Consider the following 25,649-nt stretch of genomic DNA (forward strand, 5'->3'; position numbering starts at 1 on the left):
TCTTTTTGCCTTCACTATCAGCAGTTTGCTGCCACAAGCAGAACAGCAGTCACAGCCGAAGACCCACCAAGTAGCACCGAGCACACAGACAGGTAGACGAGGCGGCCACGCACCCTCACCCAGACCCTGCCTGGCGTCCCAATACCACGGGACCAGCTCCACCAGGGGCACACGGGCAGCCAGGCGACGAGCTACCGGGGAAAACCACGGGAAGCCCCACGGTTTTTACACGAGGGGTCTAAAAGGAGAGAAATAAGGCAAAGGGGGGGCTGCCCGTCCCCAAAGGGAAGGGGGACGGGGAACAGCGGGGCAGGAAGGGAAAACGAAGGAAGAAGCTGACCCGCTGTAGGGCCTGACAGGGGCAGCTGCGGGCTCTGAGCAGCCCCCAGCCGAGGAACAACCATGGCGGGAGAACACGAAAGCCCAGAGCGCCTCCTCTTACCAGCAACGCGAGGCCGAAGAGGCACCATCCCGTCAGCAGCTCAGAAGCGGCCGCCGCCATCTTCGCTCCGTCACCGCTGCCGCCCGCCCCTGCGAGGCGGGGCCATTACGGAGGCGGAGGCGTGTCGCCGTGTCACCATGGGCGCCATGGGCACGGGGGGCTGCCAGTCCCGGCCGAGGGGGAGTTTCCCCGCCGACCGGGCTGGCTGTGTGGGTGCCCGGAGGCGCCTCGGCGGCGGCTGTAGCCTCTCGCATGGGTCGTGTCCTCCTTCATGGTGGGCAGGCTGAGGCAGAGCAGCCTGAGGGGATTCCTGTTTAAAAGACAGCAAGCAAAGAAACAAACAAACAAAAAAAAAAAAGTGGGGGGGAGGTTTTGGGAAAAGATACACTAAAAGGTATCAAGTATTTTCTTTTTATTATTTTTTTTTCCTCAGTAAAAACACTTAAAATATTTTCTGTTACTATATACAAAATCTGAGAAAGGCTGGGGTTGGCAGTGCCCTCTGGAGGCCATCTGCTCCAACCCCTGCTCCAGCAGGGCCACCCACAGCAGGCTGAGCAGGACCATGTCCAGGTGGCTTTTGAAAATCTCCAAGGAGGAAGACCCCACAGCCTCTCTGGACAATCTGTGCCAGTGCTCCGTCACTTGCACAGCACAGAAGTGCTGCCTGGAGTTTGCACAGAACCTTCTGTGCTCCAGTTTGTTCCCACTGCCTCTTGTCTTGGCACTGGGCACCACTGAAAAGAGCCTGGCTCTTTCCTCTGTTCTCCCTCCCTTCAGCTACCTTATACACACCGCCAATAACCTTCCTGAGCCTCCTCTTCTCCAGGCTGAAACATCACAGTCTCTTTCAGTCTCTCCTCCTGGAAGAGATGTATCTTAATTAAAAAAAAAAAAAAAAGTCCAGCAGGTGTGTTAGGGTCTCATGTGTGTTTACAGACATGGGGAGATTTTCAGGTGCATAAACTCATGACAAGGCACTGAATGACAAAGCCATGTCAGTTTTGCTACCTCAGGGCACTCACAAGCTATGTGTGAAGTGGTTGGGTGCAGGGGTTCATGTGAACTCATAGTTTTGAAAGAAGGGACCAGGGACCAGAGCTGTGTTTGGGGGGACAGGAGCACAGAAAGCTTCCCCCAGAGCAGTGGACATGTGCTGTACTTCTCTTTGTTGTGAGGGCAGTGTGGAGGGTGCTAGTATGTGATGGCATACATCCATGACATCTTCATGGATACAGTTTTCAATGACTGTCGTAGCCTTGCAAGAATAGGCCTGCTTATGCAGTAGCAGTATGGTTCAGGAGACTCATTCCAGAGAGGCAGATACTTGTTCTGGATTTCCACTTGGTGTGCAGGCACAGGCAGCACACAGATATGTGCAGTGACTCTGGTGCTCATGAGCCAAGAGGAGCTCCTGGCAATCTGGTGGCTCATAGTCTGATGAGAAAAGCAGCAGAGGTTGAGGCTTGCTAAGGAGAGGCTGTCACCTCTATCTGCTCTTCACTTTCTTTCAGGTCAGCACAGTCTGCTGCTGCATGTGACAACGTTCATAGCGTTAGTTATTGTTGTGGTTTAACCTGGTAGGCAGCTAAGCACCACACAGCCATTTGCTCAACCCCACCTCCTCCGGCAGGACAGCGGAGAGAATCAGGGGGAAAAAAAAAAAAAAAAAAAAAAGAGTTTCTTGGTTGAAATAAAGACAGTTTCGTAGGACAGAAAATGAAGGAAAAAATAGCAAGCGATGCACAATGCAATTGCTCACCACCTTCTGATTGATGCCCACCCAGACCCCAAGCAGCAGCCCCCGACCCCCATGTACCCCAGCCAGCCACCCTATATTTATTGCTCAACATGACACTATATGGTATGAAATATCCCTTTGGCCAGCTTGTGTCAGCTGCCCTGCTTCTGTCCTGGTTCTCTCCTAGTATCTTATGTACCCCCAGCCTCCTCACTGGCAGGGCAGTATGAGAAGCTGAAAAGTCCTTGACTTAGTGTAAGCACTGCTCTGCAACAACTAAAACATCGGTGTGCTATCAGTATTATTCTCATGCAAAATCCAAAACACAGCACCGTACCAGCTACTAGGAAAAAAAAAAAAACTACCCTGTCCTAGCTGAAACCAGGACAGTTTCAGACAGATGGGGGATGTTGGTTGGGCTTTTCACCAAGGGAAAAGGGACATGTTTCAGGAGGAAGCCTTGGGGCAGCAGATGCCAGTGCTTCCTGTCGAGGTTTGCTATAAGGAGGTCTAAGTGATGGCACATGGGAGCCAAGTAATGGGGTGATCAAAGAGCAAGAAGACTGGCATATACATCTTGAGAAAGGATCTGGGAGAAGTGTGTCGGTGGTGTAGGAGCCTTATACTGCAGTGACAGACAACTGCATTGGTTTTCTGTCTGCAGTGAGAGTGGTACAGGCTACAGTGTTTGCAAATCAAGTAATGGGTGCTAAGCAGGCACTCAGGTACGCTCATGCTGTTGTTAAAAGGGGCCTCCCAGGGATGTGTGGCCAGGTATTACAGCTGAATAAACAGAAAATACCTCTGCCAGATGAGGATTTGGCATGAGAGCGGTGTGAATGGTGCAGCAGCCTGTGATGTTGTTTAGGAGCTATGTGACAGCATCCTGTGTGAAACAGACATAACGTCAGAATGAAATTAACAGAACTTCGACATCCCTACCTTTTGAGTGTGGTTAACCTTTCTGCAGCCTCTAGGTTATTGAAAGCCGCCTCCCAGCACAGTACCATTATGTGTGGGCTCCGCTTGCATCCTCCTTCTGCTTTGTTCCACTTTGTAGCAACTCCAGTTGTTGTTAGGTCTGTTGATTTCCATCCCGAATACCTCATGGAAACTTCAGATAGATCATATAAATGCATCCACAGTCGGTCCGTGTCTCAACACACTTTGTATTGGCTGCTGGGAGAGTCTGCTGCCTTACAACAGCGTGAACCTGTTCACAGGCCCTTTGTTGCTTGGACAGCTGGGGCTTGTTCATTCAGGTTCCGACTGGCTGGATCTATTTTCTAGCTCAGGTCATTTGGCCATCTAGGGTCATTCATTTCTCAAACATATATATGGATAAACCGCTATACTATTCAACTTTTCTTCTGCATGATAATATAATTAAAGGCAGTTTTTATAATGATATAAAGTCACTTTACAAAGTACAAAAAACTGTCGCACCAACTACTATACTCGAACATACTGTACAGTAACCATCATGGTTAACAGCATGTATGATAACAATATACAACAATGGATGGGTTAAAAGGTGAAACAAAGCAGTAGCAGTAGGATTCCATCCACTAAAAATGTCATATTGATGGGCTTCAGCTGCTCTTGTTTCATTCCTAGCTGTTTTTAGAAGGTTATTGTGCTGATATAAATCTTGTACTTCTTCTTCACTGTGTTGATTGATGGCTGTCAGGATCTTAGTTGATATTCTATAAGAGAAGAGGTTAATCTGTTCCTCACACTGTATAGTGTCATTGTAAGGAGTTGACATAATTCAGTGGTGCACACAGTTTCCATCCTTTAAAGTGAACCAAAGTGCACATCCCACAACCTTTGCTGTAGGAGGTTTTTAGGGGGGGTTAAATATGGGCAGGATACAGTATTTTTACCTGCTTGCCAATCCATCTGGACTCCCTTACTGGCCCCATCCTTTTTCTGTCTTTCTTCTTCATTCTTTCTTTTTTTTTTTTAACATGAGCCAGTAGAGCCTTACTTAGCACCATGCCTCCTGATGAGAGGGATTGGTGTTTGTGAAAGTGGTATCCTACCCTTTTTACAGCCCTTCTGCAAAGCTCTCAATATAGTTTTTTACCATTCCATTCTAATGTTGTACTCATCCTACAGCCTTCAGGCTGCAGGAAATGTTGAAGGCCAAGTCAGTTCCTTTCTTGGCAGCCCAAACAGCTACAGGTCTGTTGCAGAGTGAGAGCCATTGTTTGATTCAGTTTGCTTTGGGAATCCCATGTTGCAAGCACATTTGCTCTTCTGTGCACCTGGGTGGATCTAGTCATATGCTTGATCCAGAGCTACCTGGACATGTTAGAGGGACGGGCCAACAGGAATCTTATAAAAGTCAGCAAGGACAAATGCCAAGTCCTGCACCCAGAAAAGAAAATATGCTTTGCAATAACCCAGGTCAGTGACTGACTGACTGACTGACAGGGGAGCAGCTCTGCCGAGATGACCAGGAGCCAGCAGGGTGCCCTGGCTGCACAGAAGGGCAGCAGCATGCTGGTCTGCACCAAGAGGAACACAGCCAGTAGACCGAGGGAAAGGACTATCCTCTTCTGCTTGGGACTTGTTAGGTCCCATCTAGAGTGCTGTGTCATCCAATCTTAGGCCTCTAGTACAGGAAAGACATTGATAAACGAGTGAGTTCAGGGGAAGGCCTCCAAGGTGGCTGTGGTCTGGAGCACTTGACTTGTGAGGAGAGGCCAACAGAGCTGGCCTTGTTAGGCCTGGGGATGAGGTGGTTTTAAGGTGAATGGACATCAGCCTGCCAGTACCTACAGGGAGGTCACTGTAAAGATGGAGCCTGGCACTTCACCATGATGTGTGGTGGGAGGAGGAGAGACAGCAGACATAAACTGAAACAAGAGCACGTCAGGCTTTTGAGGTGAGAGAATGCTTTCTCTGTGCAAACAGTTCAGAAGTGGAACAGGTTGCCTTGAGATGTGTAGTTTTGGGTGTTCTCAAACACGGTGGGACAATGCTCTGAGCAACCTGGTTTCAACTGATGCTTGACCATGCTTTGAAGTAGATGACTGAGGCAAATATTGAAGGATCAGAAATGACCTGATAATCTGTGCATGCCCCATCCCTGGAAGTGTTCAAGGCCAGGCTGGATGGGGCTTTGAGCAACCTGGTCTGGTGGGAGGTGTCCCTGCCCATGGCAGGGGGGTTGGAACTGGGTGACCTTTAAGGTCCCTTCCAACCCAAACCATTCTGTGATTCTATGGTTCTGTGATTTCCTGAAGTCCTTTCCAGCCTGATTTATTTTACGATCCAGTGATAATGGTCTTTGAAAAATAATTTTAGAGCTCAAGAGTTCTCTGTAGTGAATATTGAAAGACTTCAGAAAGAGTTTTATGGAGTGAATACACAAGTCACAAATGGTATGTTCTTTTATTTTTTTTTTATTTTTTTATTTTTAATGGAGTTTCTTGGATGAAGGGAATTAAAGGCAGAAAGGCATTTCCTGTCTTTTTATGCATATGGTCTGAATGTGGCAGAAGCAGAACGTGGAACAGCCCTACAGGTACTAACAGGCTAAATATTTTTACTTTTATGAATGCTGTATGATGTGCACATAAACACTTCTCAAAAAATACCTAGTTAATACCAAATAGCCTTCCATTTTTTAGCAAATAACACTGAAATACTTGGTCTGTGAATAATGGAAATATTTATAATTTAAAGCAATGGGAGTTCACAGAAAGCGGCAAATCAATCCTCTTTCCTTTTCAACTATGAAAGCATGTAGAGGGAAGTCGTCACACTCAATAATGTTCTACTGTCTATTTAGGATTAAATTAAAAATATATAGTGTACACCCTCTTAGATTTCTTTAATATATATTACTACTTATGTGCATATATTATCTCCACCACAGAAAATATTTCTCTGGATGTCATTACTATTAAATATGTATATTATAATTCAAAATTACCCTAGACCCCATGAAGAATTAACAACTTAAAGAATGGCATTAAAAATCAATTATTCCCAAATGGGAAGGGAAGAAATCTGTCTTTGGAGTATATGAAGATTTTATGATTTGTACAGTGCTGCATACCTTTACCAATAAAATATTGAAATGGTGAACATCAGAGACTCATAACAAGGTAAGAATTAAGGCTGCTGTAAAAAAGAGGAAATGCTATAGGTCTATCTTACCACAAGTCTTTCTATTTTGACCAAAGCGGTTACATAAATATTTAACTTGCTTTAGTAAATAAGCCATAAGAGTAACTTCAACATAATAAAAAAAATCTTTTCCTTTCTAATATGGCTAATTTTAACAGTTAAGTGTTTATATAGTTTCTTAACAGACAGTAAAAAACAACAACAGACATTTCCCACTAGTAGAAAAATAAATTTCTCTTAACTAACCTGCTCATAATTAGGTAACAAACAAGCCTGTCAAGGTTTCAGTGAAACTTATTTCATGTACCTAAGTTTAAAATGATTAAATTAATAGGTGTTGAGCATGATGTAATATTGTATGGAATATTCTTTTGATTGGTTTGGGTCAGGGTCCTGCAATTGTTCCCTTTCAAATTCTTGCTCTTCTACAGCTTACTCACTGGCAGGGCAGTGAGAGAGACAAAGACCTTGATTCTGTCTACCCTGCTCAGCAATAGCTGAAAACTCGGTGTGTTATCAGTGCTGTTTTGGTCATAAATTCAAAACACCGTATCATCTGCTACAAAGAAAGCGACTCCATCTCAGCCGAAAACAGTACCAGGGAAACCTTCATGTTTCTGTCCTCACAGCTCTGTAAGGGGGTGTTCATGGATAAATTTGAGGTCAAATTCTGGAATATTCACAATGTCTATAGACAGGACGACCTTTGAGGGTATGCTGGTTAGACATTTCTTGGCATACCACAGATGAGTTTGTCTTTCACACCACTGCAGACTACCCCCAGGACATCTGCTGTTTGTAGTGCCCCAAGTCTACCTGCATTTTACTCCAGAAGGCTACGCATCTCTCTTTAGCACTATGCCTTTCTGCTGTACTGCAGTACTGGTAGTATATTTACATGAACATGTATGCATCTCACCTTCATTTGTAGGGTTTTTTTTTTTCACTGACTGTAACTTGAGTTACAGTCTGTCAGGCCACCCACAGGATTCAAAACCTAAATGAGAGCACTGAGAATAGGTGACTGAAGTTATTGTTTGTTGTGCTTCAATGACATATCTATTTCTTGGATAACTAGGGAGACAAAAATATAATATGGCCTGGATTTTTTGTTCATCATTAAATGTACAAAAATGCTGAATGTAAGTTTGAAGATCTCAGCTAGGAGAGGACACACCTTCATTTGTTCTCACTGAAGTTTGACGAAGAAAGATTACATCACCCAGGAAAGAACACTAGCTTCCTCCTTTACTCATTTCTGTCCATAGATTGCTCATTCAGTGGTGCAGACAAAGGTATTCCTGGGGCTGTGCTCAGGGTGGCATCAGCAAAGACTCAAAAATGTAATCATATTGGTATGTCATGCTGTGAAAACGAGCAACTACAGAACAAAACTCCATGAGGTACATTGGTCGTTAAGACTAATTAACAAGAGACTAATTAAGAAGACATTCATTCTCATCATTCAAGGCGTGTAAAAGGAGGCAGTTGATCACTGCTGCAGAGGAAACATCACTGCATACGAATAGAAGAGGAGACATGGTGTATATTTTTGTAGTTTTACTACTTAAGACAAAGTGTTGTGGTATGGGCCAGCCTATGAAGTAGCTTCATTAATTCCCAAATTGCTGATCATCTCACAGCTGAAAGACTGTGTGGTACTATGCAAGTGCAAGTGAGTGCTTGGTCTCAACTGCAGTGGTAGACATTAGTGCTGTTTTTTCAGGCAGCTTTACAAAATAAGCCTGGTAGTTGTCCATGTGGTGCTGTTTTCCCCTGCACTCCAGTAGTGGATGTGCCTCTTCCTGCCAAGACTCAGAGATTTGTCTCTTCTCCTCTTACATTTCCTTGCTCTTGCAAGTAAAAGCTTGTCATCAAAGTACCAAAATGTGCAGCATGATCTGCAAATGTGCTGGAGAGCTGAAGTAAACTGAACCTGGTAGGGCATAGTGTATGAGGTCACAGGGTGAGAATAATACAAAAAGTGGGCTTGGATGATTTTCTGAAGAGGTTTTGTTGGGCTTGTTAGTAGCTAGGGTTGATAAATTTGTGTGGGCTTCTCATCCTAACTGCAAGGATTAATAATTAATAATTAACTGATTCTTTAAATATTCCTATTGCACATCTTAAAAAAAAATTTAAAAAAAATTTACAGATCAGTGAAAGAATGTGTGAATGAAAATAGAATGAATAAGTCTGAAGAGAATGCTGTTACCATATTCCTCAAAAAAATGATGTGTATTGTGGTGGTAGCAGGCATGGTATGGAAAAACAAAGAATTATATATGGCATTCCCTAAATTCTGTCTTCATTTTCCTCATCAAGACAGTTGCACAGTTTTTTTAAAAGACTTTTTTGCAAAGACTGCAAAAAATGCATTTTGCAAAGATTTCATTTTATAAAGAATATAAACTTTAAATTTCTTTTTAAATTTATTTTAAAAGAAGCATTATATTAAAAATGTATAGTCAGAAAAAAGTACAAACCATGCATAATATTTTACATGCCAAATTTACTTTTGAGTAGCAAGTTTGCTGATTAATATTCATGTGATAAAAAGACTCAGAAAGAAGAGGAGCAACGTTGTAGAAATTAAAGTATATGAAACATGATCTAGTATTCATTTTGACCAGGATGAGGGATTAGTATCATACTTGAACTAGATAGTGTACATACCAACAGAGAGCAGGTGCACCATCTCACTTGACTAAGTTGCTCTCCTCACCACTTGATAATCCCACATGTTTCAGGGGGGCTGTGAAAGTGTGTGGGCTAATGGCAATCCCATATTTTAAAATTCTCCGAATGAGGAACTCTACTTTTTCTGTGTATTTTCTTCCAGTGTTAGAAAAGAAAGTACTGAAACTGGAGTTAGCACTATTTGCCAAAACGTATCACAACCTTATGCTTAAAGGTATAATTACTGTTTGTGTTGCATGGCTGAGAATCCAGTAATGCCTATAAACCCCATGGAACGGAATGCACTGGACCTGGATCTGTGCAAGTACATGCAATTAACCATTGGCAATAATAACTAGTAAGATTTTTCTTAAAAGTTCTTAAACTTGTGTGAAGAAAATTGACTACAACTTCTTGAACTTTCTTATGTTTGACTTAACGCTGTAGCTCACTTCCATTACTGCAGATCAAACTAGATTTCGAGTTTGGTTTGTCATGCTGTATTAGGTGAACACAGGCAAAGTACACTTTCCTTCCGTCAGTGCACTTTGATGCTTACTTAGCCTTATTTAACCAGTCACACAGATTTGTTTTTCTTCCTAAACACTATTAAGAGATAATTTTCATTCCATGAATAAGATTTTCCACTTTTGCAGGAAAAAAATAACAAGCAACTTTTTTTTGGAGAAAATTGGAATCTGTCAGTCTGCATGCCTGTTAACAAACATTTTAGAAGACATTCACAAAATTAACTTGCGTATTATTTATCGATACGTTAATAGAGAACATCATGATGTGCTCTTCGTGTCTTTGCTCCTCGTAGTTGCCTTATGCTAAAACATTACCTTGCTTCAAGCTCCTCAATCATGCTAATGTCTCCAGACTGCTTGGCTTTACCCTAGCCTATCGCTCAAGAGAAATCTCATTTCCCTCTAAGCTTTATTCAATAGCAGTACTTCCTTTCTTTTTTATCAATGGCTGAACATTTAGATGAAAAACAGGGACAAAGCGTAGTTTCATGAATTTCATGAAAATTCTTGTCTGACCTTAACTTGGTTTATGTCAGCTCAGTTCTTATTTTGGCAAAGTGTAGAGAAGGGAACAGTTTTCAAAGCAAATAACGGTGTCACTTTCTGCAAAACCAAGTGGTCACATGGGATTGGGGAAAAGGTTTTCTCAATATTTGGTGGAATTTAGCGAAAGCATATATGAAAGCGGTAAGCATACAGTGGTGATCCTCCCAGCATACCCAGCGACACTGGTAGGGTATGATTCAGGAAATCCAAGCCAAAGGTTGCATCATAGTTTTTGGAAGCTGAAGAGACTTTCTATGCTATTAATTGGTAAAATAATGTCCTTTGTCCATTTAGCATATCATTCTTTATGTCTTTGGATAATGAAGTCCATAAAATAATTTATATATGTCAAATCGTATAGTTGATATGCATAATGGTTGATATACACAAAATGGATCATCATCCTAGGTGAACCTAAGTCCTCAGAACATGGGAGTTTCTAACATGCAAAGAAAAATCTGTTGAAGTTTGGGATTAGTAAACTCTTTATCAAAGCATCGGACAAGTCACAAGGTAGAGAGGAATAGCAACCTGTGCATTAAGACAGGGAATCAGATTGGAGAGCAACTTTTTACAAGGGCAAATAGTGATAGGACAAGGGGGAACAGTTTTAAAACTAAAAGAGGGGAGATTTAGATTAGACATTAGGAAGAAATTTTTTACTATGAGGCACTGGCACGTGTTGCCCAGAGAAGCTGTGGATGCCCCACCCCTGGAGATGCTCAAGGCCAGGCTGGATGGGGCTTTGGGCAACCTGGTCTGGTGGGAGGTGTCCCTGCCCATGGCAGGGGCGTTGGAACTAGAGGATTCCTAAGGGTCACTTCCAACCCAAACCGTTCTGTGATTCTATAATTCTGTGATAAGACGTGTGTCTTTTATTTCTGTGGTAGCACTGAAGTAGGGGAAAAGTGTTTTTGTGTGTCTGTGCGTGTTTGTTTTTAGTAATAATTTTTTAACTGGAGTAGGGATCATTTTTAAAAGGCTGGAAAATGCTGAATGAACATACATACATATATACATTTTGAGTTACAAATTTAAAATTAACATATGGAACAACGTGGAGTAGTTGTTCTTTTAATATTTACCTAGAACTGTTCAATAATGTTTGCGAAGGCTTTTTTTCTGCTCTGTTCCTCACTTTGTTTACTTTAACGAAAGCAGAATAGTAAAAAAGAGTCTGAGGCAGAGGTGATTGACTTCTCCAGGAGGTAGAGTGTAGATTGGAAACTATCTTTTTTTTTTTTAAATGAGGGCTGTAAAGATTATTAGGAGCTTCCAAGGTCAATGTTTGCCTATTTTTATATTTAAAGTAGAAGCTTTTATTGCCTTTTCTGTATGCAAATGACAGCTCTGTATAAGCTGATAAGAATGAAAACAATGTGAACTTCTACAGTGGGAAGAGGTTATAGATAAAAATGACTGAACTGCTGTATTCCCCTTAAACTTTCTCATTGTTGTTTTTAGTCAGAATAAAAAGATTTTACCAAGTATTTTTCACATGATACTAGTCAAATAATGAACTGAGATAGACTGTCTGATCATACTAGATCATCCAAAGTACTGTTTTGTGCATATTTATACTAAATTATTAGGGATACTTGTCGTCTTATATACATGGGAAAACTTCAACCAAGGCATAGGCTTGAGACATAGAGTAGGGACGTGCAGATTTTTCCAGAATGGACTAAGGAAACTAGATGGAGATTAAGCAAAAGAGTAGGTTAAATTCTGACCTATGAAAAGCTGCCAATAGTTTTGACTTTCAAAAACATTAATATTCATTGCTAGTCAAAAAGACAAATAAGGAAAAAAAATGGAAGGACATCGATGACCTTAGATAGATAGAGCTGCCCTTAGACTTCATGAACATTTCAGGCTGTTTTGTTGCCCATCTCAGAAAAGATACAGAATTTGGGATAGTTTAGGGAAGGGTAAGCACGAACTAATAAGGAGTAGGTTCTGCACACAGAAAAAGTGAATAATTTGGAATTTCTGTGTCGGAGAAGATGCTACTCAGGGACAAATGATAAAAATTTTAAACACAAGAGCAACAACAAAAAACAACAACGGTTTGATACAATTTATAAACTAGCTATCCTTACCTTAGGATGATTTGCATGCCATGAATATGGTCATGTTGGAAGTTAATAGAGAAATTCATGGATGAGAGATAAATGAAGCAGCATTGAGCACTCTGATCCAGATGCAACCTCCACATCAGAAAGTTCATAGAGAGGGGAGTGCCAGAAGCCGACAAGATATGCAAGGGAAACTTCTTCAGCCTTCCCTGTTTTCCAGAGGGTTTGCAGTTGGCACTGAAAGGTCAATGCAGTAAGCTTTCAGCCACACCAGTTATTATCTTTCAGTTATTCCAGCACAGTATGGCTGTCCTTAAGAATTCATCAACAGCTAGGATTTTGATCATTTGCTACAGTTAGAAGGTAATCTTCATGATAAAGGTGAATTTCCCCTGGCTGAGAAGGCTGATTCAAAGTCATTTACATTACTTAAGCCTAGCATATAGATTGCATAAAGAATCCTGAAAAATAAGGGCTGTCTAGCAGCACAGGAGAGGTGATTTTATATTACAGTGAAGGATTGAGCCTCGTCTCTAACCAGCAAAATAGGCCTTAAACCCATTCCCAGGAGCATGAAAGTTCCTTTTTTGTTTCAAAATGATAAAAGGGATAGGTTTAATGCTTGCATGTGGAAAGAAGGAGTCTGATTCCAATTTTCCCAGCACAGGAAAGGCATCGATAAACTGTTGTCACCAGGATGGCACTGAGGAGAGGCTGCGGGAGCTGGGCTTGCTCAGCCTGGGCAAGAGGTGGCTTTGAGGGACACCTAAATGGAGGCTGCCGGTGCCTACAGGGAGGTCATCTAGAAGATGGAGTCACTGGTGCACGGTGAGGTGAGGAGACAACACAGACATAGATTGAAATAGGATGATCTGACTGGGTACATGCAAGGTAAAGAAGTGTAAGAATAATTTAGCAGTGGAACAGATTAGTTTTGCAGACTGCGTTCTTGGAGATGTATGAAACTTGACTGGATAAAACCTTGAGCAATCTGGTCTGAAGTCAGTGTGACCTTGCTTTGAGCAGGAGGCTGCACAAGAAGGGTCCCAGGAGCCCCTTCCTACCTGAACCAGTCAGTGATTAACGCCACTCGGACTAACTATATTCAGATAGAACATAACTGTTTGGAGAATGCAATGGAAGTTGTTATTCTTAGGAATTGCACCAAGATTTGAGTAATAGGACAGTAACACAAAGCAATGTCACAAAGAATAGGAATGGGCTGAGGTAATAGCTGCTGATTTTTAAGTTTTTATCATTTAGGCCTTTTTGATCATCATCAGCGTAGCAGCAGGTCCATCTTTAGTTTTGACTTCACAGAGGAGCAAATTATTTTGCTTTCTGCTATTTCTGTCCTTTCTTAAAAATACGGTTTTGAACTATGTGGATCATGTATCACTTGGTTATGAATAAATATAGATACAACCAACTACTGGTCTCTTTACTAGGAGGCAAGATAGACTGTATCCTGGGGGGAGAAGGGGAGCAGGAATAAGCATATGGAGTCAAAGGACTGAAATGACTGTGTGTATGCGCAAATGGTGCAGAGCCAGGTCTGTCTGTGTAACTAGGGAGGAACAGTCTCAGAGTCTTTGCTCTGAAAATGTTGGTGTGTATAATCTTGATTTTACAAGACTCAAAGGAATGCTAGGGCTACAAGCTACTACTAAGAGTTAACGTTCCCTGTCACTGATGACAGAAACAGGAGACGTGGATATGAGGTACTAATGTGGTTTTTCTTTATTGTTGTTGACAAGAATTTAGTTTCACATGTTCTTCCTGTTTCATTTATTTCCTGAGAGTGAACTGTTTTTCTCTTCAGGTTGCAGCTCAACGTTTGAGCAGTGAGAGGGAGGAGAATAGAAGGCAATTATAGAGAAGGAGTGATATATAAACTCAACATTTTGTTGTAGGTGAGACAATTAAATACATTTTAATTAATAATTACAAGTTGCTGCAATCTTAGATGTAAACATACAGTTTAAGTGGCAGGAGACTTTTTACTTAGTGATTGTCATTTTAGGGGCATTTTAGTATTTTACCCACCAGAGGGCTCCCATATTGTAGTTCTCCAAAATTGTTCCCATGCTTTATGCAGTATGTTTGCCAGAGATTTCAGTGGAAGCCAAATCTTCAAGTCCTTACTCTGACAAATTTTTTACTTCCACAGAAGTTTTAGAATAGCAAGAACTTCAGGAGTAGGCTTGTAATATATGAGTGATTTTGTAGTTTACTATATAGAGGCTTTAAAGGAAATCTGGATGTTCTTCCTTTTTTAAAAAAGTGAAATGGGTTGATCCAAATTTTAATCTCTGTCTGTCAATCTCTGCTGCTATTGTTGGCTCCATTGCTTTCCAAAGTATTCAAGCCTGTAATTTAGTGCCATCATCAAAGCCTCCATTTATGTAGATATGTACAACTACAGCATACCTAAATTTTGCTCTTTCTTCACTGTTATGTATTCAAGAATGAATCCTCTTCTATTGTGACTATTTTTTTTTTATCTAAAACATTATTCTTTCCCATGTTTGCAAATGTAGCATTTCCATTCTTAACTCTGAACTTTTTCATTCTAAAAAGAAGTGGAAAATCTAGTCATGTTGATCTCTTCACCTTCATCTTTTTCTCTTTTGGTCTCTGTTTGTTGCAAGACAGACAAGCTAGTAAGGATTAGTACAATCCTGTCCCTTTCTTTTAGACACTGACAGACTTCAGTGTCTGTTCTCATTCCTTCAATCCAGCAACCACATTTTTTTGTCATTAAATGCTCAGTTCATTCACCAAAATCTTTCCTATCTTTTTTGAGACAGTCTATTAAAATATAAGATATATAATATATAAGATAATATAATATTAAAATATAAGATATCCTTCATAAGTCAGTCCACAAAGCTTTCATTTGTGTCTTAAAATACCCCTTGGTACACATTTTTTGTTCAATACGTAAAGTGCTGTGAGTCCAGATGATGGCCATGAAAGTGGTGATTGCTGAAATTTATTCTACATCTTATTTATATTTCCATTTTATAGAAACAGTTAATGCATATTTGTATTAACATAATTCTCATTTATCTTCTTTCATTATTTCATGTGTTTTTCATTGTGTTTTAATTACATAAACAGTTTTGCTAACAGAAAACTTATTTTGCTTCTCACCACACAAGGTTTTCAACACAGTAATACAGGGCCTGCTAATAATTTAATGTTTTGTCAAATAAGCAAATGCAAAATAAATCCTACTGATACGGCTGATTAGATCTTGAGATCTTTTCTATCATTTAATAAAAGATGATACAGATAGCCTTTGCTGACGTGAAACACTGGAAACGTGCAGATCCATAAAAGCATAATGACGCAGGACAAGTATTTACTTATTATATACGTGTATTTATTTTGTGTGTACACTTGATTTTTGTTTAAAAAAAAAAAACAAAAAACCTGCAAATAAGCTTTCCAGTCCTGTTTCTTCACGGTGTTATCATTTGCGTTGTTATAGTCAGTAAAATAAAAAAAAAGGGGGGGGGGAATCATGAGAAATTCTGCCCTAAGTTAACTGTTATAATGCACTCACTGTCACTGACGAGGCAGTGCACAAAAGAACCTGTTGCACAGGTCGTACTTTTTGCAAAGGCTAATGACATCAAGGCATTTCACAAAGCATGCTCTGGTGGGAATCTTGACATAAAGAAGAGTTGAAAATATGTACCTGGACAAGGTGATAGCCAAATTATTGTTGTTCAGTGTTGGCTATGTACAAGATGCAGAGCAAATACAATTTGTAAAGAATTTGCTTTCTGTGTCAGTGTACTTGTGTGCTGTGTATTTTCTCTGACTTTATAGAGAAGTTTCTTTTTTAACATTTTCTATTGTGTAAGCATTTACATTGTGATTATTACATTCACCATCATATTTGCTCAAGTGCAGTTATACACTGAGATCACTTTAAAGCCTTAGCTGTTATAGATGAGTTTTATTCTATTTGGGTTTTACTTTTGCTGACTCTTGGCATCATTCAAACAAATAGTATGGAAAATACAAGCACTTTCTTTAGGCACACCTAGCATCTACAGGAGAGACTTTTAAATAAATCTATTTAAAGCATCAATTTTTTGTTGTTTTTATTTTCTGCACAGAATCACAGAATCAATCACTCCTTACAAAAAGGACTCTGTAGATATATCAATAGTGGGTTTTGAGGACCTCCAGGTGACTGCTTTCAGAAACAGACTGTTAGCATACATAACGTAGGTCTGCAAGCCTTTGTAAACCTACCAGTATGAGAAAAAGCGGGTCTGAATGATACTAATGACTGATCAACTAGTTTTTGAAGTTTAAGCAGTTACAAGTTAGGATGAAAATGAAGGCGTCGCTAAGCAACTTCAAAATCTTTTAGTCCTACTTTTCCCATTCCAGTTTTCCAAATTTCAAAAAAAAAAAATAAATGTTCTTACGCGTAGTTAGAATATTCCCTGAAAGCTGGAGATTGCTCAGCTGGCCTGCTGGAAAACTATCACATTACTTCTAGGTAAACATCATTACACTGAGCACAGTGCTTTGCTTTACTCAGCTGGAAACCACTGGAAATAGCTTGCTGTTGACATGAAGATGATAGAGTAAGGAATAATTAAATGTTCATTTTTGTAGGGTCACTTAGGTTGCCCAGGAAAAAGGTGATGCAATGAAATCAAATTTAAGGTTACACTTGTGGAAACAAATACTGCATGGCTACACTTACTGAGTGGCTTCCAGCATTTTGGAAAACTAACTGTTTAAGAGAGATAATGATAGCTTCCTGCAAACTGTGAGGGCTAAAAAAAATAACAGAAAGAAATGTTAAGTAGCAGTAATGTAGCTGTGTTACTACTTAGTATGGTATTAATGCTATAACTATACTGTTATGTTTGCTTCTAGCATCCAAGCATTATGCTCTGTAATTGATAAACAGGAATGGTTCCAGAAGAAAAAGCAAAACAAAATAAACAGTCCTGCTTTGTAGTGAAAGACAGACAAAACAAAAGCCCCTCAATCCATCTTTGTTATTCAGGAGAACATCTGAGGACAGCCTAAGTTTGTACATTGAAATAAAGCTTGTAATACCATCCTGATATTTAATCTATCAGATAAAAGCATATCATGATCCAAAGGCTGAAGCTAGATAAGTTGAGAAACACAAGGCACATGGCAAGAAAAAAAAACCAACACACAAATATGGTTGAGTACTGCAGCTCTTAGTCTAGAAATGTGTTAGAATCTTTGTAATTTCATATATTTAAAAATAGGTCATCTATCTGTAAAAAATGGAGTTAAATCTCACCTACAAACAATGAATTTGTCAGAAATGATTGGATACCATTTTATAGTCTAGATTACGAAAAAAAGGCAAAATAGTTGTGGCAGGTATTATAACATCAGGAGGGAAAGAAGCAGCCAAGATGAGGCCCTCAGATTCTTTGGAAGTAGTTTACCATGCTCAGGTGCTTGCTTACCATGCCCCAAGCTTCAGCATGGTAAGGCTAGGGCAGGACAGGTAAAACATGAAGCATGAAACTATAGTTAAGGAAGGCTCCTTTCAGCAATCAAAGAGAAGACCAAAGCCCAAGTCTCGTTGATGACAGTTAGTAAAAAAGACTTTTTGGGAGACCTGTAGTTTCCTCAAACCTAAGTAACAACTGAAAGCTGCAAGATTTTCTGGAAAATGGAAGGAAAATACCTGTCTGGCAAAGATACACTGGGTTATAAGCAGATTTGTTTTCAAACCTTTTAAAATATTGTTTCACTTAATAAAACTGAATTTCTTCTATTTAAGGAGTTACTTTATCAAAGATTCTATAAAATTCACTTTTTAGTTAGGAGAAATTTAATTTGATAAATTCCAGAAGAGCATGCAGGTAGGTCCACCTCAAGAACTTGTCTAGCATGGTCAGACACAGAAAACCCCTGGAGGGGAATAATTTTTTTTTTTATTTGCTCCTCAAAGCCTTCTAGAAAAAAAAAAAAATAAAGGGTTTCCTCTCATGAGTTTGATTTTTCATACCATTCATCTGTCTTTCAGCACGTTATCCGTAGGTTCATACCTGGGGCACCTCACCAATAAGCACACGGAGCCAAAATACACATGAAGGACTTTTAGTTAAATAATTAATTATATAACTCTGTAGAGTCAGGTGCTTGGCAATCTTTCACAAAGCAAACAAAGTCAGGCTTGAATAAACATTATTTATACGCAAATCACACCCTTGCGTATATTAGCATTTTGATGGGTGTGTTTTTAATATGTCAATGACCCCTTAATGAGCAAAAGATTGCTATAGGTCAATCTGGAATCTTCCTTCAGCTGTTTTTTCTCCTTGTTTTTTAGCTTTCATCCCATATCTCCCTTGCTTCTGCTAGCTCAAGGCTACCAGTCTCCCTGTTTTCTTCAAGGTTTCCTTGTTTTCTTTAGTGTAAGACTACAAGTAACAGCTAAACAAAACATCACTCAATCTGTATAGAGCTGGCTAGATTACCAGTGGTCTGTCTACGGGTCTGTAATCAGGAACTGCAGCTACCACTGGAAAATAAAGAATCTATATACAACAGGGGCTGGGAAGGGTTAGGAAAGGAAAACAAAAGAACTTCAACCATACTAAAAAAGATAATAATAATAAAAATAAAAATACGGTATTCACTTTAGCGTACTCTTACTGACTCTATTATAATCCAGACAAGAAGCTCATGAAAGCTAGCTTCTAAATAATATTTTTCCTGTCTTTGGGTCACAAAGGTTTGTCTTTTTTGTTATTGTTCAGCTTATGTTATTATCACTAAATACAACACAGCCTAGAATCCACGAAAGCCTTTCTGGCAAGCTCTATAATTCTGTGGTATTTATTTCTTAATTGTCATCTTTCTAAGGATGACAGGAAGTGTTGGTAACACTATATGTTTAGAGTGAGATCCTGGCTCCATTGAAGTCTCCAGTACTCCCTGCTTGCAGTAACTGCAACTAAACAGAGATTATAGAAACCAGGTGTGCAACTCTGTCCCAGCTGAAGTCTGTAGCAAAGCATACACTGACTTCAGCAAAGCCAATAATTCACTCTAAATAAAACAAGTTACCAACATTTCCTGTGATCTGCAGTAAGACTGAAGCATTTTATTTGCACTAACTTCATAATTCTCTTTTGCTTATTCTTTCTAGTGGGAATCTAGAATGGCGTTGTAAAGTAGTAGTCTCCTGCAGATAACGGAGGAGAGAATAACCCAACACTAAGCAGGCAAATCTGAAAGCAGAGGGCAAGGTGATTAATGGAAATAGTATCAGACCTGTAGGAGAAAGTTTCTTTTGGGAGAAATAGTAAGAAGAAAATGATAAAATTTCCTTTCTAGATCTGGCTTGTCAAAGACGTTTAAAAATGTTTCAGTTTTTAAGTTAACTATGTCCTCTTTTTGTTTTCAGTGTAATTTAATTAGAAATTAAGTTGATAAAGCTGTGATCAGGGGGCTTTTTTGGTTGTTTTTTGTAATAATGAAGTGTATTTATTTGATTTTTATATCTTAATGTGTTGTTCTCTTGTTCATCTCAATGTTGATAGGTTTTCTGTAAATGGCTGCTAAAGGCACTTCTCAGCTGTCTCAAAGTTATGAACAGAGTAAACAGAGAAGTAAAGTAAGAAGAGAAGTGAGTAAACAGACAAAAGAAAGTATTTCAGTAGTACTTACATGGAAAAAATAAGGCTTGATAATGTATTTCTCAGGCATCAAAAGCATACACTTTTGCAACATCAGAAAAGTAAGATCAAATTCTTAATTCACTGTGATTGTCTTTGTTTAATGTCCACACCCACTAACGTGTGTGCAATTAGCCATATAATGGTATGCCTCTGTTATCTTAATTATTGTTAAAGGGAAAACATTTAAAGGACTGTAAGATTGGTAATATCTTAAAAAGAACTATGTTGCACGATAATCTACATGGAAAGAAATGAAGTGCATCTGATTTAATGAAAATTAGCTTGACAATTTTTACTCTAACAATCAAAGAAATTGAAAGGAATCCAAAACAATCCATCTAGCTACTCAGTCAAAAAATATTCTAGTATCTTAATTTTAGTTTCTATTTCTTTCATTTCATCTTATTGCCTCCACTCCTGACTTTGTCATTCCAATAAATAGTTCATAGAAAGATTATAAATAAATCATTAAATAAATTAGATGTTTTATTTTTCAGATATTTCAGGTCTATATTCAATATTAATATATATTTAAATAATGCATATGTTTTATTAGCTGTTAGAAAACAAAACAAAAAATATCTGTGAGATACATAAATAAGTAACAAAGTGCACATAGGTGAGCACTCATGGTCTCACACATGCTAACTATCAAAGATTCTTCCCTGTGCACTGTCCCTTTTCTTTGCCTGGCTTTTCCTGCCTTGGTAGCTTGTTATTTTGCTCCAGTCTGGAGAAAAACTGTCACCATGCAGGCAAGGCAAATGATTAGGGAGTTTTTTGAGACAACACATTTCAACTCAGCATAACGGCAGTGGCATAAACTGTATTAGAACTTCTGAACCAATTTATGATGAAGGAAAATAAAACAAGGTGGGGATCCAAGGAGTTACCGCCACCTGTCTGTACTCCTTGAGACCATGTAGGACGTAAGTGGAAAACTCTTTTCTACAAATTAAAAAATTTAACGTTCTCATAATATCAAAGGACTGATTTTCCACTGAAAATATTAATTAAATTTTTGTTAACTAAGCGTGCTAGCTGAGGTCTTGCTAAAACTTAACTAAATGTGTACTGGATGTCCACAGATTCTATAAAACCTTTAACTAAGCACAGATTCAGCTTGCCTACATTGAGAAGCATAGCTGCCATGCTGAAGTTGGGAATACCGTCACTCTGAAATAAAGGAAGATGGACACTTGCAGACAGGAGTTAATCCCAAATCTGGAACCAGGGAAACTACACCCTAAATGTAGACATCTCACGTGCCTTCTGGTCGGTTTGTATCGCACTTAGAGTTTGATTGCATCTGCAGACCATAACACAACTCAAAGTCCCACAGTTCCCTTGGCCATAGCTAACAGATGCTGCTTCAAGCTAGATTTAAACTCATGTTTAAATTGCTTTTGATTTATTAACACTGTGGTCTTTACACTGAAGAAACATGCCAAATCAAGCGAGTATGTATTTGTCTTCCCATAAAGGCAGAAGTATGCTTGGAAGTAGGCAACTTCTTCCTCAGTGCACTGGGAACATTCTTCGAGCAGTTGGCTGTGCTGTACCACAAAACCATGGGATACGTTCAGAAGTCCCAGTGACTTACGTAGGAAAGCTCAATAGTAGGGAGGACTGAAGAAGGCTTGCCAGCTTTGTTGTTTGTAACTGGGCTAGTCTAACTTGGCATTCGACTCTAGGTCCTGATTACAAGAAATAATTTATGTGGTGAAGATAAACCCTGTGTAAAGACAAATGCTGAATGTTACTGTCCTTTGTGCCTGATGCAAGGTCTTGTTTTCAGTTATGGCTATTTAGAAAGCTACGTATTCTACTTACAAGCATTTTATTGTAAGAGTGGCCTGTTGGTTTTGTTCTTGTTTTTTTTTTGTTTTTTTTTTTTGTTTTTTTACTTCTGCCAAACAGATTTAGTTTATTCAGTTTCATCCATTTTTCTTTTTTTTTTTTTATATCTTGTTCTCCAGGAGTCAAATCCTCTGTAAGTGAAGTATCTGTCACTTAAGAACAGTTCCTTAAAAATTTACCTCTATTTTAATTTCTGGGAAATGGAATATTACATCAGGAGAGATGAGCTCAATGTTGCGGATGAATACCTGAGCAAGTAGGTCTTGAAACAGTTTGAGTTCTTTGACTTTTTTTTTTTTTTCTTTTTTAAGAATCTAGCCTTGTAGTTTTAATATATAAATTAAGGTACTTCTTCCCAAATAGATTTGGAGGCACATCAAGATAGAATCGTAGAATCATTAGGGTCGGAAAAGACCTCCAAGATTGTCTGGTCCAACCCTCACTCTACTACCAATGTCACTCACTAAACCATGTCCCTAAGCACCATGTCCAACTTTTCCTTAAACACCCCCAGGGATGGTGACTCCACCACCTCCCTGGGCAACCTGTTCCAATGCCTGACTGCTCTTTCTGAGAAGAAATGACTCCTCATTTCCAACCTGAACCTCCCCTGGCGCAACATAATTACTCATACTGAAAAGATTTAGGTGAACAGAAGTTATTATACAAAATATTGTATCTTCCTGAAAACCGTCTTCCTCCTCATGCACACAAGCAGGACTCTTCTCTGAAAACAGACTGATAACATCTTAGCAATGTAGTTACCTTCATTAGAATTTGTATTTTTGGCCTAAGGTTATCTTCCTGCTGTAATTAGATACATTCTTTCTTATATATCAGTGTCAGATAATACTGTTCTAATAATTATAGATTATATCTGCTGATCAAGACATGAACGCTAAATGCACTTGAATAATTTTGCATGTGAAAATATTCCCTCACTAAGTAGTTGCAGGATGCCACTTTAAGTTGTTAGGACATAATTAGATCCAGCACTGCTGTTGAGTCAGTAACTAACAGGCAAGATTAAGTTTGATACTCAATTAATATAATCAATGGGATATATCTAGATTCCACTTATCAGAAAAGGGAAAAAACAGAGCAGTTCCTAGCTACTCCAAGCTTTGTCAAAATGGTGCATTCATGCTAGTTTGCTTGGTCTTTCTCCAAAATTAAATTAATCCATCATGTCCAAACCACATTTGAAATGCCCAAAATAAACAATTTAGAGGCTGATGCCAATGTTAAGCTTGATACACTACAAGGCTATATTTAAGAACCTTCCACGTATGTAAATGCTGGCCCTTCTAGAGCTAATGGTTGCTTTTGCATTCCTAACAAACAGTAAAATTTATCTGAATTGCAGTGCATAAGTATACAAATAGTCATGCAAACACATTCTGATAGATTCTTCCTTTCAACCGTCATTTTCTATAAGTGCGCAAATTCCCCAGCTCCCAAAAATACATGTATACACAAGGCGATGTGGGATTGCAATGTCAACATCTGACCTATACAGTCAGTAGGTTCTTTCAGAGGGCACATAGCAGCTAGACTTTTTGGCTTGTACGTCTGTCTCACTTCTAGCTGCAGATTTAGATGCTATTGAATTGAGAGTTCTTTTACATCTGAGATCATAACTAGATAGTTCTAGGCAGACATCAAGCCTACATAGATCTATAAAATTTCTGACTTAGAAGTATAATATTCGTTAAATTCTGAGAATATTTACTCCTAGATGAAAGGCAAAGTATGTGGATGCAGACACACAGATAAAAGGTACACATACTTTGGCTTTCCAGGTTATTGTGCTCACTTATTCGGCAGTAAATATGAACAAAATAATTGTCATTTTATTGTTTCATTTTTATGTTGCTTTACGTAATTGTAAATAGCTCTGCATGAATTCAGAATCTTGTATGTTAATGTGATTGTAGTTAATAGGTTGATAAAAATGGTGGAAACATCTATCAGACTTGCAGAGACTCAAGACTGATAGCTAAATTTATAGAAATTACTTTCTGAAAAATTTGAAACCATTCATAATTTGACCTAAAAGAATTTTACTTTTAAATGTAGCATTCTATATTTAAATACAATTGCAGCAAATTGTCTGGACAGAAAGGTCACAACAGTAAGAGGCATTGGCTAATATCGAGACTTGAAATTGCGTAGACAGATTTGTTACAATTTACAGTGGAATTTTAACTGATATTTCTTGGGCTATGTATACTTTGTCTTCAGGAAGTTTTAAAAAGCAAGGATAGAATATTCACCCTTATGATCTTATCTTTGCCTAGAATAAAGTTGCCCTGTAACCGTAAGAGGCATATACAACTTAGTCTATTTGTAGAATCTTAAATTCAGCTATTTCTCTTGCTCTTCATCTTCCTTCTTCTAGTATTTGCATTATAGCAGCTTTAAATTAGCATATTTCAGTGCTTTATAGATGTTTTCAGCCTGCACATAGGATTTTAGCATATTCATGTGGAAATACTGAGCCAAAATTTGTAATTCCCAGCACAGCTGCCTAAAACCTGGCTTTCATCTTTTCATTATGTGTAGCGGCTTTTAAAGGCATATAGGTACTTCAATCTAAAACAAGCCAGATGATGTGATTTACATTTGACTTGTTTTGGGAAAACACCTTTCTGTTTTTCTAGTTGGTAGTCAGCTGTTCAATAACATGCTTGTTTCTTATTGCAACACAAAAGCCACTAAAAGGCATGCATTTCCTCTGTTACAGGTAGAGTGGATTTCATGTGAAAGAAAGAAGACACAAAAAAATTATAAAGATTCAGGTTTTCGGTGTTATTTTTATTTTATTTTTTCTTTTTGTGTGTATTTTTTTGTGTGGTTCATGAAGCAACAGAACACATGACAAGCTGTTTGTATCATGGCAGTGTGGTTATAAACATGCATTTATCTATCCATAAGAAGATGAAGTGAAGTATGTCTTTTAATAAATTAAGGACCTAAATATTTTGGCACTACTATTCTTAGCATTGTTTCTCTTAGCCAATTTAGACTGAACTGATGTCATACTGAATTCTACAAATCCAACACCATTTCAGGTTGGAATAACTTTTCACTGAAGTTGTGAACTAACACTTTAAGGAGTGGTATATGCGCAGAAATGTATTTGTTTCTGGAATAGTCATGAATACTTTACACATTATGTGATACAGTTTAGACATGTTTGCAACTATTAAATATAAGCAATATATTAAGAGTTACATTTAATTTGAAATATATATATTTTAGCTTAAAGTGTTCATTATTAAAGCTATGACATAGTAAGATCAGATAGCACTAAATATTGCACACGATATAACTTTTTTTTTTTTTTTAATGAGATTGGGATTATCAACACCATTGGAGCTGGAGGAAAAAGTACAGATTTTGTTGTTGTTGTTGTTGTTGCTGCATCATTATAGCTATTAATATTCGGTTATTTTACGAAATTTAGTGTTGAAGATCAGTGAAAATAAAGTTTGATATATGGATCCAAGGCAACCAATAATTCAAAAGTACACCAGTAAGTATTCTCTTTGCATTTCTCTGACAGTTATTTTGGCCCCTCTACTGAAAATCTGAGTGCTTTATAAGAATTCAGAAAAAGAAATATCAGTTGCTTTTTGCTCCTTCCTTCTCCTATAGAAGAAATAAAGAGACATTCAGCTTTTCTATTTGTTTTGCTACTTAGGAGTGCTTAGTGTGTGTGCATGCACATACAAATAATTCCCTTCTGATGTAGTTTATGCCAAAGTTTCCTCACATTAGTTACTTTTTACTTTTTTGAGTTACTTACTCCTTTTAGATTAATACTAAAATTTCCATGAAATTCTTCAAGGCCAGGATTCCACTGGTCTTGTTTTTCCATCATAGTTCAGTCTAACATATTTTAAAGCATTTGCA

General features: G+C 38.6%; 1 protein-coding gene and 1 long non-coding RNA gene across 2 annotated transcripts in view; one reads left to right on the forward strand and one right to left on the reverse strand.

The window, feature by feature from the left end:
* The window catches only part of LMBRD1 (LMBR1 domain containing 1), a 75,794-nt gene extending 75,199 nt beyond the window's left edge, over nucleotides 1–595 (reverse strand). The window contains exon 1 of the mRNA XM_083830422.1: nucleotides 443–595. Coding sequence (XP_083686548.1) covers nucleotides 443–502 — 60 coding nt within the window. The 5' untranslated portion in view covers nucleotides 503–595. The remainder of the gene's footprint in view (nucleotides 1–442) is intronic.
* A 17,564-nt stretch (nucleotides 596–18,159) lies between these two features.
* On the forward strand, nucleotides 18,160–25,187 carry LOC310897451. The gene is made up of 4 exons (XR_014582336.1): nucleotides 18,160–19,439; nucleotides 19,734–19,819; nucleotides 21,851–21,987; nucleotides 24,478–25,187. It is a non-coding gene; the product is annotated as an uncharacterized lncRNA (long non-coding RNA).
* The last annotated feature ends 462 nt before the right edge of the window (nucleotides 25,188–25,649 follow it).

This window comes from Anser anser (assembly GCF_964211835.1).
Source record: "Anser anser genome assembly, chromosome: 3".
NCBI classification, from domain to species: Eukaryota; Metazoa; Chordata; class Aves; order Anseriformes; family Anatidae; genus Anser; species Anser anser.